Source organism: Bison bison, unplaced genomic scaffold, assembly GCF_000754665.1.
Source record: "Bison bison bison isolate TAMUID 2011002044 unplaced genomic scaffold, Bison_UMD1.0 scf7180017864143, whole genome shotgun sequence".
Lineage (NCBI taxonomy): Eukaryota > Metazoa > Chordata > Mammalia > Artiodactyla > Bovidae > Bison > Bison bison.
Genome location: NW_011494715.1, coordinates 636,462 through 658,378, shown reverse-complemented (window position 1 = coordinate 658,378; position 21,917 = coordinate 636,462). Strand labels below are relative to the sequence as shown.

Here is a 21,917-nt window from a genome sequence, read left to right as displayed (position 1 = left end):
CGACTTCACTTTCACTTTTCACTTTCATGCATTGGAGAAGCAAATGGCAACCCACTCCAGTGTTCTTGCCTGGAGAATACCAGGGATGGGGCAGCCTGGTGGGCTGCCGTCTATGGGGTCTCACAGAGTCGGACACGACTGAAGCACCTTAGCAGCAGCAGGAGTAAAGTACTGGAGAAGGAAATGGCAACCCACTCCAGTGTTCTTGCCTGGAGAATCCCAGGGACGGGGAAGCCTGGTGGGCTGCGCTCTGTGGGGTCGCACAGAGTTAGACACGACTGAAGCGACTTAGCAGCAGGAGCAGGAGTAAATTATATTATTTGACTAGGAGAAAACTGAAGTGATTTATTATTTTTTTCAAAGAGCTTTACTGAGATATATTTCACATAACATCCAATTCATTTGTTGCATCAGGTAAAGTGTACAACTCATGGATTTTTACTTTATTTACAGATATGTGTAACCATTATCACAACAGATTTTAGAATATATTCATCAACTTGAAAACAAGTCTCATGGAAGTTCCTTAAAAAAATAAAAACAAAAATACTGTTTAATTCAGTGATTCTATTACTGGGTATATACCCCGAGAAAACCATAATTCAAAAAGACACATGTAGCCCACTGTTCACAGCTGCATTATTTACAATAGCCAGGACATAGAAGCAACCTAAATGGCCAACCACAGATGAATAGATAAAGAAGATGTGCTACATGTATACAATGGAATGTTAGCAAAAGGAATAAAATTAGGTCATTTGTAGAGATGCGAATGGACCTAGAATCTGTCATGCAGAGTGAAGTAAGTAAAAAAATAAAAGAGAAAAAGATCATTAACACACATATATATAGACTCTTGAAAAATGGGACAGATAAACCTATTTCTAGGACAGGAATGGAGAGGCAAACGTAGAAAATGTATCTAATGGACTTGTGGACACTGTGGCAGAAGGGGCAGGTGGAATGAATTGGGAGAGTAGGATTGTCATACAGACACTACGATGAGTAAAACAGATGGCTACTGGGAAGCTTCTGTAGAGCACAGGGAGCTCCGCTCAGTGCTCTGTGATGACAGAGGGCTGGGATGGGGGGAGGGTACTGGGGAGGTCCAAGAGGGAGGGGACACATGTATACATAAAGCTGATTCACTTCATTGTACAGCAGAAACTCATACAACATTGTAAAGCAATTATACTCCAATTAAAAAAAAAATCTCATAGCCTTAGTTATAACTACTCTGATTTTTGTCCACTCATAGCCCTAGAAAACCACTATTTACACATTCTGTTTCTCAGATTTTTCTATTGTGGACATTCATGCAGACAGAAGCATATATTATATGGATTTTTTTTTTCACTTAGCATACTGTTTTCAAGGTTAACCAAGTGAAGTAAAGTCGCTCAGTCATGTCTGACTCTTTGTGACCCCATGGACTGTAGTCACCCAGACTCCTCTGTCCATGGGATTCTCCAGGCAAGAATACTGGAGTGGGTTGCCATTTCCTTCTCCAGGAGATCTTCCCATCCCAGGGATTTAACCCAGGTCTCCTGCATTGCAGGCAGACACTTTACCATCTGAGCCACCAGGGAAGTCCAAAGATGTAGCATTTATAAGTATTCTGTTCCTTTTTATGACTGAATCATCTTCCATGATACCACTTCAGTTCAGTTCAGTTCAATTCAGTTGCTCAGTCATGTCCAGCTCTTTGCAACCCCATGGACTGCAGCACTGTGCAGCTTCCCTGTCCATTACCAACTCCTGGAGCTTGTTCACACTCATATCCATCGAGTCAGTGATGCCACCCAACCATCTCATCCTCTGTTGTCCTCTTTTCCTCCTTCAATCTTGTCCTCTTTTCCTCCTGCCTTCAATCATTGGTCTTTTCCAATGATTCAGTTCTTCCCATCTGGTGGCCAAAGAATTGGAGCTTCAGCTTTAGCATCAGTCCTTTCAATGAATATTCAGGACTGATTTCATTTAGGATGGACTGGTGCATCTCCTTGTAATCCAAGGGACTCTCAAAAGTCTTCTCCAGCACCACAGTTCGAAAGCATCAATTCTTCGGCACTCAGCTTTCTTTATAGTCCAACTCTCTCATCTGTACATAACTACTGGAAAAATCATAGCTTTGACTAGACAGACTTTTGTTGGCAAAGTAACTGCTTTTTAGTATGCTGTCTGAATTGGTCATAGTTTTTATTCCAAGGAACAAGTGTCTTTTAATTTCATGGCTGCAGTCACCACCTGCAGGATTTTGGAGCCCCCCAAAATAAAGTCTGTCAGTGTTTCCATTGTTTCCCCATCTATTTGCCATGAAGTGATGGGACCGGATAGCTTACCTGATAGCTCAGTTTCTAAAGAATCTGCCTGTGATGCAGGAGTCCCCAGTTCAATTTTTGGGTTGAGAAGATCCCCTGGAGAAGGGATAGGCTACCCACTCCAGTATTCTGGCCTGGAGAATTCCATGGACTATATAGTCCATGGGGTCCCAAAGAGTTGTACATGACAGAGATGCCATGATCTTAGTTTTTCTGAATGTTAAGTTTTAAGCCAACTTTTTTCACTCTCCTCTTTCACTTTCATCAAGAGACTCTTTAGTTATTCTTTGCTTTCTGCCACAAGGGTGATGTCATCTTCGTATCGAGGTTACTACTGATAGCCTCTCCCTTCTCCAAAGGATCTTCATAACCCAGGGATCGAAAACAGGTCTCCTCCATTACAGGCAGATTCTTTACCAGCTGAGCCACAAGGAAAGCCCATGATATGACTTACCATGTTTTACTTAACCAGTGACTTACTAATAAACAGCTGGGTTGTTGCCACCTTTTGACTACTATGAATAATGCTCCTATAAACATTCATATGTGACTTCTGTGTAGACATGTTTTCATTTCCCTTTGGTGTATTCTTGATGGTAGAATTTCTGGGTCATATGGTAACTGTGCTTAATTGTTAGAGGAACTGCAAGCATATTTTCTAATGCACTCACACTACTTTACATTCCCACTGTTAGCGTACAAGGGTTCTACTTTCTCCACATCATCACCAACATTTATTATTTGACTTCTTAGGTGGCGCTAGTGGTAAAGAATCTGCCTGCCATTGCAGGAAACACAAAAGACTAGGGTTTGATCCCTGGGTCAAGAAGATTCTTTGGAGGAGGAAATGGCAACCCATACCACTCTTCTTGCCTGGAGAATCCCATGGACAGAGAGCCTGGAGGCTAGTCTATGTGGTCACAGAGTGTCGCACATGACACTGAGCAACAAGCACACACACTGGCTGTGAAGTAGTAACTCATTTTTGTTTGGATACGTATTTCCCAGATGACTGGGCTTCCCTGTGGCTCAGACAATAAAGAATCCACCTGCAGTGCAGGAGACCTGGGTTCGATCCCTGGGTTGGGAAGATCCCCTGGAGAAGGGAATGACAACACACTTCAGTACTCTTGCCTGGAGAGTTCCAAGGACACAGGAGCCTGAGGGTTACAGTCCATGGGGTCACAAAGAGTTGGACACAACTGATCGACTAACACTTTCTTCTTTTTTTTCCTAGATGACTAAGGGCATTGAGCATTTTTCATGGATGTATTGGCTGTTTCCATATCTTCCATGAAGAAATGAGTATTCAGATCATATGCCTATAGTTTAACTGGGTCATTGGTCTTTTTATTATTAAATTATAAGTTTTTATATATTCTAGATACAAATTTCTTATCAGACACACAATTTGCAAATATTTCTCCACTACTGTGGGTTGTCATTTTGCATTCTTGATGGTGTCCTTTAAACCATAAAAGTTTGATGCATTAATTTTGACAAAGGTCAATTTATCTATTTCTTTTATTCCTTATGCTTTTGGCATGATGCATAAGAACATGCTCAGTCATTCAGCTGTGTCAGACTCTTTGCAACCCCATGGTCTGTAGCCCACCAGCCTCCTCTATCCATGTGATTTCACAGGCAAGAATACTGGAGAGGAGTGCTATTTCCTCCTCCTGGGGATCTTCCTGACCCTGAGATTGAACCCCTCTCTTGTGTCTCCTGCATTGCAGGTGGATTCTTTACCCTAATCTGAGCCATCAGAAAAGCCTTTATCAAATCATAGGTCATGATGATTTACTTCTGTGTTTTCTTCTGAGGTCATTGATATGTTTTATGCTCACCTTCTGTGGTAGTTGGTAAAGAATCTGCCTGCAAAGAGGGAGACCTGGGTTCGTTCCCTGGATTGTAAAGATCCCTGGAGAAGGGAAAGGCTACCACTCCAGTATTCTGGCCTGGAGAATTCCATGGACTGTATAGTCCATGGGATCACAAAGAGTAGGACAGGACTGAGTGATTTTCACTTTCACTTTCTTTTTTTTGTGGTCTGAGTTAAGGGTCCAACATCTTTCTTTTACATGTGGTCTCCTGGTTGTCCAAGTACCATTTGTTTAGAAGATTATTTGTTCCACATTGAACGGTTTTGGCACCCTTGTCAAAAAATCAATTTGTCCAGGACATATGGAATTATTTCTGGACTCTCAATTATACTCTATTCATCTATATATCTATCCACATACTACACTGTATTGATTACTGTTGACATGCAATAAATTTGAAATCAGGAATTGTGTGTTATCCCATTTGTTTGCTGTTCTTCAGGATTGTCCTGGCTATGCTGGGTCCCTTGCAATTTCACATGAATTTTAGAATCAGCTTGTCAACTTCTAAAGAGAAGTCATCTGGGATTTGTATGAGAATTTCTCTCAATCTATAGCTCAGCTTTGAGTGTCCTGCTGAGTTAATATTAACTCTTCTGATTCACAAATATGGTATGCTTCTTCATCTCTTCCCTTTCATTCCACAATGTTTTGTAGTTTTCAAAGTATACGTTTCACATCTCTTTGTTCAGTTAATTCCTAAATATTTTATTCATTTTGATTTTATGGGGAATTGCTTTCTTTAAAGCTATGATCAGATTATTCACTGCAAGTGTATAAAAATAAAATGATTTTCATATATCGGTGTTATACCTGAGTACCTTGCTGACACTGCTTATTCGTTCTCTTAGCTTTCTCAGTGGATTCCCTATGGTTTTCTATATAACATTATGTCATCTGCCAATAGAGAAGTTGTAACTCTTCTTTTCTAATTTGGATCACTTTCCCTCTTTTTCTTGCCCAACTGTCTCAACTATAATCTATAGTACAGTGTTAAGTAGAAGCAGTGAGCCCAAATATTCATTTCACCTCATCATCTCAGGAGCAATGTATCCAGTCTTTAATCACTAACACTGATGCTGGCTTTTTAAAAATGGCCAATTATTCTACATTTCTTAAATAAATAAGCTGAATTATTAATCACTACCTCTTATCTCATTAAGTGAGATAAGAGTGATCAAGTGAGTGGAAATATAATAGTGTTAGTCACCCAGTCATGTCTGACTCTTTGCAACCCCCATGGACTGTAGCCCACAAGGACCCTCTGTCTATGGAATTCTCCAGGCAACAATACTGGAATGGGTTGTCATTTCCTTCTCCAGAAGATCTTCCTTACCCAGGGATTGAACCTGGGTCTCCAGAACTACAGGCATATTCTTTACTGTCTGAGGCACCAGGGAAGCCTGGAAACATAATAAAGAGGGAACAAATTTAGAATTCCTATAGTAAGATTAATCTTACTAAATCAGATCAGATCAGATCAGATCAGTCGCTCAGTCGTGTTCGACTCTTTGCGACCCCATGAATCGCAGCACGCCAGGCCTCCCTGTCCATCACCAACTCTCGGAGTTCACTCAGACTCACGTCCATCGAGTCAGTGATGCCATCCAGCCATCTCATCCTCTGTCATCCCCTTCTCCTCTTGCCCCCAATCCCTCCCAGCATCAGAGTCTTTTCTAGTGAGTCAACTCTTTGCATGAGGTGGCCAAAGTACTGGAGTTTCAGCTTTAGCATCATTGCTTCCAAAGAAATCCCAGGGCTGATCTCCTTCAGAATGGACTGGTTGGATCTCCTTGCAGTCTAAGGGACTCGCAAGAGTCTTCTCCAACACCACAGTTCAAAAGCATCAATTCTTCGGTGCTCAGCCTTCTTCACAGTCCAACTCTCACATCCATACATGACCACAGGAAAAACCATAGCCTTGACTAGACAAACCTTTGTTGGCAAAGTAATGTCTTTGCTTTTGAATATGCTATCTAGGTTGGTCATAACTTTCCTTCCAAGGAGTAAGTGTCTTTTAATTTCATGGCTGCAGTCACCATCTGCAGTGATCTTACTGAATAGAATGCATCATTACATCAAATTTCCATTTTTCTTAAAGGAATTAAAATTGAGAATCTATTTCTGCTTCACAAACTTCTGCCAACTTTTTAATCATCTTTATCATGGTTTAAGATAGCAAAGGACATACTTTGAAACTTAACAGATGTGATTCTGATGATGGCTTATTTTTTGTTTTGTTTTTCTGGATTTTCTCTGGATTTTTTTCTGTATTTATTCAATACCTAACAAATAATTAATATTTGTCATGTGATCAACATTACATTATGGGCTGATGATAGAAGAAAATCAAAGTTTTATTGTCAGGGAGCCATTGTTCCAGTGGAAGGCACTGTCCAAAATTTCCAATTAAAAATACAGTATTAGTTACTCACTTGTGTCTGACTCTTTGTGACCCCGTGGATTGTAACTTACCAGGCTCTTCTGTCCATGGGATTTCCCAGGCAAGAATACTGGAGTGGGTTGCCATTTTCTTCTCCAGAGGATCTTTCTGACCCAGGGATTGAACCCAGGTCTCTTGCATTGCAAGCATATTCTTTACCATTGGAGCCACCAGGGAAGCCCCATAATACAGTAGAATAAGTCTAAATACTGTGTATGTGCAATGTCCTATGAGAGTAACTAAAATCATCTGGCAAGCTGGTATCAAAGTAAATGAGATTAATTTTTCAAAAGAGAGCATTTTAAAATAAATAAATTGTATTAATTTGAAAGACTGTAAAAAAATTAGAGATAACTTTGAAATATACAATAGTTGCTAATCAAGAAATGAGAGCACTTCCTTTGATGGCTCAGCTGGTAGAGTGGAGGACTGTAGTATATCCCAGTATAGTCATCCTTAGGTCACTGGTTTGATACTGGGTCGGAGGAAGAGTTAATGTTTTACTAACACAACATTGCCAATCAATTATACTCCAATAAAAATTATTTTAAAAAGCTTTTCATATGGAAAAAGGAAATGAGTGTACTTCAAGCATCTGTGACTTTAGAGTTTCACACTGAAGTTTCTATATGAATATCTTAATTTGTAAGTATATAACACAAGCAAGTAGGCATGGGATATCTACATAGACTCTGTTCTGCATGTTTTTTTTTTTTTTCTTTTATTTATCTTAACATCATTATCAAACAGTAGACCAATACGGAAGTTATCATTATAAAAAACAGCTTTAGGCCTTTGTCTGTCATCATTTTAATAATTCTGATATTAACCATGTCTATGATGTAAGACAGGTTTCCCTGGTGGCTCAGTGGTAAAGGATCTGCCTGTCAAGCAGGATATGCCAGATACTCAGGTCTGATCCCTGCATTGGGAAGACCTCTGGGAGAAGGGAATAGGTATACCCTCCAGTATTCTTGCCTAGGAAATCCCATGAACAAGGAGCCTGGTGGGCTACAGTCCAGGGGGTCACAGAGAGTTGGATACAACTTAGCCAGTAAGCAACAACACATGATATGACACCATTTCTTTTGTTCAGTTATGGGAAAATCCCCATATCTAAACACTGTAACTCTTTCATCATTCAAATGCTGAAAAACAATAATCTCCTAAGACTGACTCCAAGATCAACTCTGATCTAGTTTGATGTCAAACTTCCAAAAATTAGTTGCACTTCTGTGAGTTCAATATTTTCTACTTTCCCAGTGAAAATTTAAAATTTGGATGACTTTATAGTCACACTAATCTGAAATACTGACTTTGTTACCAAGGTCACACATAACAGAAATAACTGCCTAAGTTTGAAGCACATTAGTATTTCCTAGTGATGTATTCACCACCACCGGTTCTAGAGACTGACTTAAGCAGTAATGCCATGAAAGTTTGCAGTGATGACTGCATAGTGAAAACCCAGCAGTTTAACATTTATCTAAGTATGATTTTTCTGTATCACTGATACGGTAATGCAATCTCATATTTAGCTATTAGTCTTTTTAGTAAATGTGTTCCATTTGGAGCCTTATATATTGACACTTGAGGGTAACAAAATTACATACAATTAGAATTAAAAATACATATAATATAATCCTATGAATGTCTTCCCCAATGGCTCAGGTGGTAAAGGCTCTGCCTGCAATGTGGGATTTTGGGGAGATCCCCTGGAGAAGGGAATGGTAATCCACTCCAGTATTCTTGACTGGAAAATCCCATGGACAGAGGAGCCTGGCAGCTGCAATTCATGGGGTCACAAAAAGTCAGACATGACTGAGAGACTAACACAATCCTATGAATATATATATATATATTTATGACTGAAATAAAGGTCCCATAAATGACAGTAATGACCAATCATGAATTTGTACTTGATTTTCTAGTTTCTTTCTATAATTTAAAAAGCAATTACAGATTCATATTGATGTATGGCAGAAGCCAACACAATATTGTAAAACAATTAACCTCCAATTAAAAATAAATAAAAGTAAAAAGCAATTATGGGGACTTCCCTGGTAGTCCAGCGATTAAGACTTTGCATTCCAATGCAGGGGGTATGGGTTTGATCCCTGGTTGGGGATCTTAAGTTCCCACATGCCTGTGGCCAAAAAATCAAAAACATAAAATCAAAGCAATATTGTAATATATTCAATAAAGATATAAAAAAATAGTTTGCATAAGAAAAAAATCTTTAATAAAAAAAGCAATTACATTTTGGTTGGGTCTTAATAAACTAATATATTGCAACTCATTGTAATTTCAACTTTTATATTTTTACCATAATTTGAAGCAGAATAACACAGTAATAAGCAACTAGGTTTTAGAGTTTGAGAACTCCAGTTTGGAGTCAAACGTACAATTGTGAGCAATGTTTACATCGAAAACGTTACAAGACATATTTAGGTCATGTCTAGAAGTTTTTGTGTGTGTGCACAACTTTCCCAAGGCCAGTCTTTCAGACCCCATGCCCTGTGTTTTCCTCTTTCCTCCTTTCAAAGCATCTGCTTTATGAGCTGTCATTCACTCCAAAGATTAAATGTCTGACAACTCTTCAACTGTTCTCTCTCCCTGGAGGATTTCACTTCAATACTATAACATTGTCAGTTACACTGATAAAAACTCTCCCATGTCTTTCAGGCTTTATTCAGTGGGAGAGATCCTTGTGTACATTTTCATTGTATTCTATCAAGGCTTTTCTTTCATGACCCTTAGAAACATACTAATGTGCTAATAGCTACGCTAGTTTGCATGAGGCCTCTATCAAAATTTACAATTAAAATAAAAGTCTCTCAGTTGTGTACATCTCTTTGCAACGCCATGGACTGCAGCCCTTCAGGCTCCCCTGTCCATGGGATTTCCCAGGCAAGAATACTAGAGTGCCATTTCCTTCTCCAGGGGATCTTACAAGATCAGGGATCAGAATCACATCTCCTGCATTGGCAGGCAGGTTCTTTAGCATGGAGTCACCAGAGAAGTCCAACAGAAATTAATTTTTTAAAAGTGAAGTGCAATAAAACAAAACCGAATGACTGTTTTGAAAGGTTATTTCCTATCTGTTGATCCTGGTCATTCCTTTCTCAATATAAACTGTTCTTTTTTTTTTTCTTTTTCCAATCATGTTTTGACACATCCTAGGCTAGAGTAGCATTTGACTCAAAGGACACATTTCCTGCCTCTCTGGTGACAGCACTTTCACGTGATTGGAGGGCACAAGTCTTTTAGCGAAACTTGCTTGAGAATTCACTTGTCAACTTGTTGAAAGAAAACAATCAACTTCAGGAATAAACCATAATGAAAACATGAAAAGAAGCCAGTGCCTTCTCAAATTTTCTTTTGAATGTGAATGTTCAGAGTAGCTTTATTTATCGTAGCTCCAAACTGGAAGCAAACCAAATGTCCATGGACTGGTGACTAGGTAACAATCCATATGACAGGATTTTACTCAGTAATAAAGGGACAAACTACTGATATGTGCAACAACAGGGATTAATCTCAAAGACACTGTGCTAAATGAAAGATGCCAGACACAAAAAGCTACATGTTGCATGATTCTATTTGTAGAATATTCTAGAAAAGGCAAAAATTTAGGGACAGAAGTCAGATCACTGCTGGTTGAGGGATAGAAGAAGGGGAGATTTCTTGCAAAGGGGACATGGGGAACTTTGGGGGTGAATGAAATGTTTGATGTCTCAATTTTAGTGATGGTTACCCAGTTCTACATATTTGTCAACAACTCCCCAACTTTTAAGTAGCCTTGAATCTATGAAATTTTAAGAAAATCCTTGCACACTGTTATATGGTTAACCTCAAACATCTCTGTGAATAAATTCTAGCATTCAATAGCTCAGAGTTACAGCAGCCAAATCATATTTTTCTATTTCATGTGAAATTAAATATCATTCTATCACTTTCACTGCACTATAGTTAAAATAAACTGGACACACATAATTATTTTTCCTAATAAACTCAAGAAGACTCTTGAGAGTCCCTTGGACTGCAAAGAGATCAAACTAGTCAATCCTAAAGGAAGTCAACCCTGAATATTCATTGGAAGGACTGATGTTGAAACTGAAGCTCCAATATATTGGCCACCTGATGTGAAGACCCTACTCATTTTAACAGACCTTGATGCTGGAAAAGATTGAGGGCAGGAGGAGAAGGGGACCATAGAGGATGAGATGGTTGGATGGCATCACCGACTCAAAGGACGTGAGTCTGAGCAAACTCTGAGAGTTAGTGAAGGACAGGGAAGCCTGGCATGCTGCAGTCCATGGGGTTGCAAAGAGTCAGAATAGTGACTAAATAGCAAGAAAATAAACTCAAAGCTGACTCACAAAATTTAATTATATTTACAATTTATATTTTCAAATTGTAATTCACTTGATCTCTTTATATTTTATCTCCTCATGATATGAATGGAAAAGGAAAGGAATCAGAGGGATAACCATCAGAAGAAAAAGAAATAACTGAATGGATCACAGTAAACCTGGCACCAATTTTAAATATCTTAAATACTCAGAGAAAAAAAGCTAGCACCCTGTTAGTAAACTGGATATGTAGAAATTCAAAATGACCATTGCTTGGTTCAGCACACAGTCCAAGTCAAGATATTTAACTCTTCAGTCATTATTATGCAATATAAATTACTCAAAATATGTATATATACAGAATCAACCTTTCTTCTTGTATACAAAGTATTGATCAACACTCTGCCCAGGTCATCCAGGGGAGGGGGAGGTTGTTTCCTTCCATAAATGGTCCCAGCTGTTAGAGAAGTACCCAGCCTCTCTCCATCCTCCCACACATCCCCTCTAGGAGAAAGAAAGTCACAGGATTGCTGAATTAGAGTTATGGATCTTATGCTTGGCTCAGCTTCTGCTTCAGTTTTCTGCATGGGAACCCACTGTGGTGCACAGATCAGACATCTCTTTCTGCCCCTGAGGCCCTAAGCTCTACAGCTGTCATCTGTGCTCAGTCGTGTCCGACTCTGTGCAACCCCATGGACCGTAGTCCACCAGGCTCCTCTGTCCAGGGGATTATTCAGGCAAGAATACTGGAGTGGGTTGCCATGACCTCCTTCAGGGGAATCTTCCTGACCCAGGGATCAAACCCAGGTCTCTTGCACTGCAGGCAGATTCTTTACCACTGAGCCACCAGGGAAACTCACAATTGTCCTGGGGTTGTCAACAATGTCAGTGACTGGAAGGCTGAATGCACGTCCTTCTGGAATTTGGTATTAGGAACTGCACTTGTCCCAGGTCTAAACCACACCCACCAATAAATCCGGTCAGTAATAAAGATAACAGTTTACTTGCAAACCACTTCTGGGACAGTCTCTCCACTGGTTCTGAAATTATACAGGGAACACAGTTAGGATAGGAAGCCTGATACAAACGCAACACTGCTGAAAGCAATCACACTATGATACCATGACAAGAAGTGTTAAAACTTCCTCTAAGTTTTCTCAAGAGATGCGATCTCTCAGAATTTTCTCCTCAAATCCAGTATCTTGCTTGTTATCAAAGGCATGAAGCCAAAACCTCCTTATCTTGACATATAGGTTAAAGGAAAAGGAAAGACACAATTCAGAGTAGAACTATATGCATGTGTGTATGCTCAGTCTCTCAGTTGTGTCTGATTCTTTGCAACCCCATGGAGCCTGCCAGGCTCCTCTGTCTATGCGATTTTCCAGGCGAGAATACTGGAGTGGGTTGCCATGCCCTCTTCCAGGGGATCTTCCTGACCTATGGGTCAAATCCATGTCTCCTGCATTGGCAGGTCAATTATTTACTGCTAAGCCATCTGGGAAGCCTCAAAGTAGAACTACTTTAATTCAAAATATCTCACCTACTCAGGCACATTATAAGTACACTATAATTAATGTGGATGCATGTGGAATGTGTATCATGATATTTTCATCACAGCAAGAAATGAAACCTTACATAAATGATGTGTTTACCTGAATTCTCTGCAAAGCTGACCTCAACTCTCCTATTATACCTCCTAACTCGATATGTGTTCTCTGGTGGCTCAGATGGTAAAGCATCTGCCTCCAATGCAGGAGACCTGAGTTCGATCCCTGGGTCAGGAAGACTCCTGGAGAAATGGCAACCCACCCCAGAATTCTTGCCTGGGAAATCCCATGGACAGAGTAGCCTGGTGGGCTACAGTACATGGGGTCACAAGGAGTCAGGCATGACGGAGCAACTAACACACTATGTATCCTAATCTAATGTACTTCTTCTTCCCTCACGTGTAATTTCTTGTTACATACGTTAATTTTAGCATGGTGTGGAAGACTTGTGGTAACTGCTAACACATGCACTCATATCCAGGGAGTAATATTTGCTTAAATATTCTTCAGTTTTATCTTGCTAACAATTAACTCATGTATACGTTTATCAGTTTCTTTTCTATGCAGGCCATCCTTCCATGATTGCCTTTTTCCTTATTTTATATGTACTGTGTACTGTAAATGTATGTTTTAAAGTCAAAATAAGATGTTCTATATCATGTAAAGTTGTGACATTCAAATGGGTTACTGAATAAAAAGGAAATGCACAATCAAAATATAAGTGGCAATATGGTTGCCAGGGGGCAAGGATCAGGAGAAGGGATAGTCAGGGAATTTGGGATGGACATGGACACATTGCTATATTTGAAACGGATAACCAACAAGGACCTACTGTATCACATGGAACTCTGCTCAATGTTATGTGGCAATCTAGGTGGGAGAGGCATTTGCGGGGAATGGTTACACGCATATGGCCCTCCACTATGCACCTAAAAATGTTAAACATTTGTTAATCTGCTATACTCTAATATATAGCAGATTATGCTGCTGCTAAGTCGCTTCAGTCATGTCAGACTCTGTGCGACCCCATAGACAGCAGCCCACCAGGCTCCTCTGTCCATGGGATACTCCAGGCAAGAACACTGGAGTGAGTTGCCATTTCCTCCTCCAATGCATGAAAGTGAAAAGTCAAAGTGAAGTCGCTCAGTTGTGTCCGACTCCTAGCGACCCCATGGACTGCAGCCCACCAGGCTCCTCTGTCCATGGGATTTTCCAAGCAAGAGTACTGGGGTGGGTTGCCATTTCCTCCTCCAATGCATAAAAGTGAAAAGTCAAAGTGAAGTTGCTCAGTCATGTCCAACTCCTAGCGACCCCATGGACTGCAGCCCACCAGGCTCCTCTGTCCATGGGATTTTCCAAGCAAGAGTACTGGGGTGGGGTGCCATTGCCTTCTCCAATAGCATATTATAGTGCTATATTATAGAGGTGGAGAAAAACTAAAGTCTATAAAATGAAGCCAGGCCAGCCAGTGACTGCCATATGCCATGCAGAAGCTCTCATTGTAAAGTTCTTATGAACATTGCATTAGGTACAGTGGGAAGATGCTCTAATGACAGGAGAAACTCAGGTTTCTCTCAGATTGATCCCAAGTACAGATGAAGAAGCAACAGTTAGAACCAGACATGGGGAAAACAGACTGGTTTAAATTCGAAAAGGAGTACAACAAGGCTGTATATTGTCACCCTGCTTATTTAATATATGCAGAGTACATCATGTGAAATGCCAGGCTGGATGAAGCACAAGATGGAATCAAGATTGCTGGGAGAAATATCAATAACCTCATGTATGGAGATAACATGACCCTTTTGGTAGAAACCAAAGAGGAACTAAAGAGTCTCTTGATGGAGATGAAAGAGGAGAGTGAAAAAGCTGGCTTAACATTCAAAAAATGAAGATAATGGCATCTGGTCCCATCACTTCATGGCAAATATATGGGGAAACAATGGAAACAGTGACAGGCTTTATTTTTGGGGCTCCAAATTCACTGCAGATGGTGACTGCAGCCATGAAATTAAAAGATGCTTGCTTCTCGGAAGAAAAGCTATAACAAACCTAGCTGCTGCTGCTGCTGCTGCTGCTGCTAAGTCACTTCAGTCATGTTTGACTCTGTGCGACCCGTGAGATGACAGCTCACCAGGCTCCCATGTCCCTGGGATTCTCCAGGCAGGAACACTATAGTGAGTTGCCATTTCCTTCTCCAATGCATGAAAGTGAAAAGTGAAAGTGAAGTCGCTCAGTCGTGTCTGACTCTTAGCAACCCCATGGACTGCAGCCTACCAGGCTCTTCTATCCATGGAGAGCGTATTAAAAAGCAGAGACATTACTTTGCCAACAAAGGTCCATCTAGTCAAAGCTATGGTGTTTCCAGTAGTCATGCATGGATGTGAGAGTTGGATTATAAAGAAAGCTGAGTGTCAAAGAATTGATGCTTTTGAACTGTGGTGAGGGAGAAGCTCTTGAGAGTCCCTTGGACTGCAAGGAGATCCAACCAGTCCATCCTAAAGGAAATCAATCCTGAATATTCACTGGGAGGACTGATGCTGAAGCTGAAGCTCCAATACTTTGGCCATTTGATGCAAAGAACTGACTCACTGGAAAAGACCCTGATGCTGAAAAAGATTGAAGGCAGGAGGAGAAGGGGAGGACAGAGGATGAGATGGTTGGATGGCATCACTGACTCGATGGACATGAGTTTGAGCAAGCTCCAGGAGTTGGTGATAGACAGGGAAGCCTGGCTTGCTGCAGTCCATGGGGTTGCAAAGAGTCAGACATGACTGAGTGACTGAACTAAACTGATTACTGGAGTAGTGAAACAATGATGCCAAAGAATATGTTCAGTTTTATGCTAGTGAAGAAGTAAATAACAGGACAAATAAAAGTGCTGTCCGGATTGGGATTTCTGTTATAATCCATGTTCTAAATAGTTCTAGTCTTCACAGTAGACTAGATTTGTGCACTACGCATGTCGCAACACCTAGAATTATGAAACTTTTTGAGAACATGAGCAGGAATAGAGCACAAGCAAATACACAGAGAGTGATCTATAGTGTAGAACAGTGGATTTAGAACCACAATGATCTGCTTTGGAATGAAGATCTAGTTCAACAAAATTGCAAGACAATATTCCCTGATATTTTGCATTGCAAAATCCTAAGACACACAAAAAATAAACTCTGAGTAGTTGGATAAACTCAGCCAGTAGTTGGAATTGGTTGACTGCAAATGTAGTTTCTTAGACCTGTTACATTTGACTAGAAAAGTCATACAGATTCTGCATTCTCTTCCATAGCTTCTGTTCATATAAACAAAGTATGGTCCATAACCTATAGCTTTGTTAAATTGAAAACACTGGAATCTGTGTCCAGCTGCTTTCCCATTTTCAAGGATAGAGTTGCGTCGCATGCTCTTGTAGTTATCTGTGCCTATATTTTGAGAAGCATAGCCAAGGTCAAAAGCACAGGACTTTAAACAGTAGGATCCCTGTAAGACTTTGTTTGGTTTCCAGATTCCAGCAGGTGGTACCTTGACAAAACCAGAGGCGGCATCTCACCTCCCCTCCCGCCTAGGTGAGAGCCATGCACAGGACTGAGCAAGGAGATGAGCTCTCCTGTATCTCACTCTTAACGTTTGCCTGGCATGCTTCTGCAATCTTCTGTTAAGATAGTTTGTTTTCCCTTTTTGTTATTATTTTACTAGATTACTGTCCTATTAGACATTCAAGCCTCAGGAAATAAGAATACCATCACATACCATGTTTTAGCAACATTCTTCATCCCTAACATTTAAAAAATACCTTCCAATACTGTAAACATAGTAGTTCTGATAAAATTTTCAAAATGTCTTGTTTTCCATTTTTCCATTTTCTTTTCCATTATTGCCTAGGAATGTCTCTTCTCAAAAGGTAGTAGTTACCCTAAAAATACACTCTATGCAAAGAATGAGAATATCAACCTTCTTTTGACTTCAATGATTTCCTACACTGTTTCCATCTGCAAATCTTTCCACTTGCATAAACATAAAAAGATTGGAAGTGTGGGGGCGGGGGAGGAGGTGGATGGAAATTATGCTCTGAGGATATTATGCCAACAATGCAATTTAATGCATCTTTGATGGTGGGCAATTAGGTATTAAAATTTCTCATAACTAGAAACATTCTTGGTCAGTAGAAATTACCATAGATAATTTCAGGTGACAAGGGAATAATTTTGCTAGATGGAAGGCCTAGACAGTACAGAAAGCATTCAGTTTAGGGGAAAATTAATTTTTTCTTCACATGAATCCTTTGGTTAACCATATTAGAAAATGCAATTTCACATAAAACTGAAGGAGAAAACTGTTAAGTTTTTATATTTTAAAATAAAATCAATAAAGACAGAATATAGCAAAGCAACTAACAAACAGTTGTCCAAACCAGAATTCATTGATTTTTTTGTTCCTAAAGGGCTAACTGCTTTTGCACACAGCTTTATTTAACGTACGTTATTGGTTTAATTTAGAGTCCTAGTCTTAAGGATGCCCTTAATCTTCTCTGATTTTTTTTTCTTTCACACCAGTGTTTCTAAAGGAGGACAAAATGCTGAGGTCAATATATTATATTAGTTGGATAGATTTATCAAGTATGCAGGACAACACCACTGCTCCAAATTCTGATCACAGTCATGTTCTTGGCATACTTTGGGCATTGCATATGCTAAACAAGAAAATTGTAACAGACTAGAAAAAAGGTACGCTAAGCAAGGTCAGGATTAGCCAAGGGTGGACAGAGAGAAGGCTTTCCTCCAACTGTAGGTAATAGTCTCCTTGTTTCCACTGAGACTCTAATATTTAGCTTCAATTCAGTAAAAGCTGAATGCACTGTCAACTGACAAGCCACAAGCAATTCCTAAGTGACGGGAGTAACCAACCATTCCCTCGAGATGACGGATGTGTTCACTTCAGGCATTTTCTATAGAAAATGTACCGATAATGGCACTGATAACGGCTGACATGAGAAGGCAGTCAGTCCAAGGCATGCACCAGTAGGCAATTCTAACAGCACTAATCACTAAGGAAAATGTACACATCATACCCTATGTGATCAAAGGCAAAGGGACAGATGTCATCTGAGAGCATTTCAATGTAAACGGAGATCATACCACCAACTCAATAATGAAAATGGGTATTAAGCTTCTGAGCATCAAGAGTTAATCTTTTGGAATTTTAGAGGCTGTTTCAGGTTAAATAAAAAATACCTAAGATTATGTTGGTTGTCTATTTTATATATAGTAATGGATATAGCACCAACTCCTAATTTATCTCTCCACACCCTTTCCCCTTTGGTAACTATAAGTTTCATTAAGAAAAAGAATCTGAAAAACAGTATACAGATAAATAAATGTATATATATAGATGTATAGCAAAGTAATTTGTCATATACATATATGCTATCCATCTGAAGCTATACGTGTAAATATAGACCATTTGTTGTTCAGTCGCTGAGTAATGTCTGACTCTTTTTGGACTCCATGGACTACAGCACATTAGGCTTCCCTGTCATTCACTGTCTCTTGGAGTTTGCTCAAATTCAATTCCATTGAGTCGATGATGCCACAGCAAAGTAATTCAGTCACTGAAGCTAACACAACATTGTAAGTTATCTATACCTCAATAAAACCCCCAAAACCCAAAAGTATATATAAAATAATGGAATATAAATGGCTTCTATAAAATTAATAGGTAAAGTTTTTAATTGTATAACTCACGATTATATACACGAAACATAATAAATCAAAAGAGACAAGGGACACCACCCTGCACATGGGCAAGTGGACACTCACTTGGCGTGCCGGATGTCTGGCAGGGACCTCTCTAGAGCAATGTTGTTGCTGACAAAAATATTGAAACCATTTTCCCTGTAAGCTGAGTCGTCGTGGTCCTCCTCAGTGAGGGGGTAAGGTTTTCCGTGTTCACCTTTCCCTATCAGGAGAAAAGAAAAAGGGATAAGTGTCTGCCTAAAAACCATTTCCACTTCTAGAGCAGATAATAGGATGTGAATGTGTTTCTTTAGTCTCTCTTGTTATTATGCTCCAGAGAACGCTCCAGCAGCAAGATTTTATCAAATCATTATTTTATTTCATTTAGAGAAATGAAACATACTCATAATAAAAATAAGCAACACAGAAGTACAATCTCACCTCTCAGTGAAAACCACAGCTAAGAGCTTAAACATTTCTATGAAGACATATATACTGATAATATACATACTGCCTTATAATTTGATTTTATCAAACATAATTGAATTTAAAAAAAGGCAATACTTCATTTACTTCTGATGGTTGACATTATTCCATAGCCTTCCAATTTATAGTATTTGGTCAAAATATATTTCTAGGTTATTTTCAACTTTCTATATTGTTGCTGCTGCTAAGTCTCTTCAGTCGTGTCGGATTCTGTGCAGCCCCATAGATGGCAGCCCACCAGACTCCACCATCCCTGGGATTCTCCAGGCAAGAATACTGGAGTGGATGACCCAGAGGGATGGTACAGGGAGGGAGGTGGGAGGGGGGTTCAGGATGAGGAACACGTGTACACCCATGGTGGATTCATATGGATGTATGGTAAAACCAATACAATATTGTGAAGTAATTAGCCTCCAATTAAAATAAATAAATTTAAATTAAAAAAAAAAAAGAATACTGGAGTGGGTTGCCATTTCCTTCTCCAATGCATGAAAGTGAAAAGTGAAAATGAAGTTGCTCAGTCATGTCCGACTCTTAGCAACCCCATGGACTGCAGCCTACCAGGCTCCTCTGGCCATGGGATTCTCCAGGCAAGAGTACTGGAGTGGGTTGCCAGTGCCTTCTCCATTCTATATTGTAAACAATCTTAATAAACATATTTGCTTGCTTAAGATTCCTAGGTATGTATACTTGGAAGAGGGAGGATAATTCTTGCAAATAAAGTTTCCAGAATATCTTTAGAGTTAGTAGGTAGTTTTCTAACATCCCCAGAAGCATTACAGAATATTTTGAAATTTGCTGGTAAAAATACAGATTATTCAAACTTTAATTTCCCTTCTCTTGAGTAATAACAAAATTAATTTACATATATTTATCATCTGTATTTCTTACATTTTAAAACAGATTTTCAGAGATTTTTACAAGACAATCTGCATTTAAGAGCAATTTACATATTATGTTTGCTAAAGCTTTTTTAAGAACCCATGTTGTAAATATTTTCTAGGTTTATTTCATTTAAATCTAAGGCTTCTGTTTTCTGGTTCAGCCTGGAAGGAGCTTGGAAAGTTCCTTTCTGTACTAACAGCAGATAAAAAGCTGAACAGACTCAACAACACTTTATGGATGCAGAAGAGAGGAGTAGACACAGGAGAGGAGAGACATATGGGGAAGCAGGAGCCCAGGCTTACCAGAGCAAGACTCATGAGCAGAAATGCCAGGAACCAGTTGTCCAGGGTAAGAAATCTGAACTGTAATTGACAAATTGCTGGAGACTCAGAGCAGGCAAGCCTGAGAGGTAAAAGGTCTCCGAGGATTCAGTCATAGAGAGGCTCCAATTTTATTGTGACATTTATCTCCAGGAGCTCAACAAAGCTCCCAGAGTAGATACCAGAGAAAAATTCTCTGTGTTCTTGGCAGGAGGAAGATAGAAGAAACCATTTTGAAATATACCTGGTTCTTCCCATCATCAAGGCCTGCCCTCTGGGGAACCTAGTTAACAGAGCTCACCTGCTCAGGTGTATCCTGCTGAGCATAAAGGACCTAAGAGAAGGAAATTCCTGACTTGAGCCATGGTAACCATCCTGCCCAACCAAAGTGGGGAGGAAAATCCTGAATGCCCTCCCACACACCTCTACATCACATCATGAAAGGCGTGTTTACAGCAGTTTCTTTTACCAAGTACATCATGTCCAGCTTTCAAGGAAAACGAAAAATCACAGGGGATGTCAAAAAGGCAAAAAAAAAAAAAAAAAGTCACAATTTGAAGAAAGTAAGCATCAGAATTGAGCTTCTCGAGGTAAGAATACTGAAATGGTTTGACATTCCCTATTCCAGTGGACCATGTTTCATCAGAGATAAAAATAGTCAATCCTAAAGGAAAGAACCCTTAATATTCATTGGAAGGACTGATGCTGAAGCTGAAGCTCCAATACTTTGGCCATCTGATGGGAAGAGATAACTCATTAGAAAAGATACTGATGCTAGGAAAGATTGTAGGCAGGAGGAGGAGGCAGTGGAGGATGAGATGGTTGGATGGCATCACCGACTCAATGGATATGAATTTGAGCAAACTCTGGGAGACAGTGGAGGACATGGAAGCCTGGAGTGCTGTGCAGTCCATGGGGTTGCAAAGAGCTGGATATGACTCAGTGATTGAACAACAAGCATCAGAATGAGACACAGCAAGAATTGTGGAATGATCAGGCCAGGAGTTGAAAACAACTATGATTAATATGCTAAGGATCTAATGGACAAAGTAGACAGCATGCAAGAACAGATGGGCCATATAAACAGAGAGCTAGGAATTCTATGAAAGAACAAAATATAGGCGCTAGTGATAAAAAAAGAAAAAACTTAACAGAAATTAAGAATGCTTTTGATGGATTCCTCGTAGATGAGTACAGCTGAGGAAAGATCCTTTGAGCCAGAGGATTTAACAATAGAAACATCAAAATCCAAAGAGCGAACAGAACAAAAACTTGAGGAATAGAATATCCAAATACTGTGGTATTACTACAGAAGGTGTAACATAAACCCAATGGGAGGGCTTCCCAGGTGGCTCAGTGGTAAAGAGCACGCCTGCTCATGCAGGAGACATGGGAGACGCAGGTTTGATCCCTGGGTGAGCAAGATTCCTTGGAGGAAGAAATGACAACCCACTCCATTATTCTTGCCTGGAGAATCCCATGGACAGAGGAACCTGGCAGGCTACAGCACAGAAAATTGATACCTGATAATATCTGAAAACACAATGACAGAGAATTTCCCCAAATGAATGTCAGACTCCAAACCACAAATCCCTGAAGATCAGGGTACACCTTACAGGCCAACTACAAAACACTACACTGAAGCATATTATTTTCAAAATGAAGAAAATCAAAGGTAAAGAAAAAAATTTGAAAGAAAACAAGAGGAACAGTTTTGTAACCTATAGAGGAACAAAAATAAAATTTTATCCAACTTCTCTCCAGAAGCCACAGAAGCGAGAAGAGAGTGGAGTGAAATATTATATTGACAATTAAAGAACTGAGCAAAAAAAAAAAAAAAAACCTACCCACCTAGAACTCCATCCTCTGTGAAACCACCCTTCAAAAGTGAAGGAGAAATAAAGGCCATCTCAGACAAACAAAAATGGAAGGAATTTGTTTCTATTAG

The 21,917-nt window shown here is 39.7% G+C and overlaps 1 protein-coding gene across 1 annotated transcript in view; it reads right to left on the bottom strand.

Annotated features, from left to right (window-relative positions):
- GALNTL6 (polypeptide N-acetylgalactosaminyltransferase-like 6) overlaps window positions 1-21,917 on the bottom strand; it is a 1,008,296-nt gene that overhangs the window by 874,546 nt on the left and 111,833 nt on the right. The window contains exon 2 of the mRNA XM_010840244.1: window positions 18,363-18,501. Coding sequence (XP_010838546.1) covers window positions 18,363-18,501 — 139 coding nt within the window. The remainder of the gene's footprint in view (window positions 1-18,362; window positions 18,502-21,917) is intronic.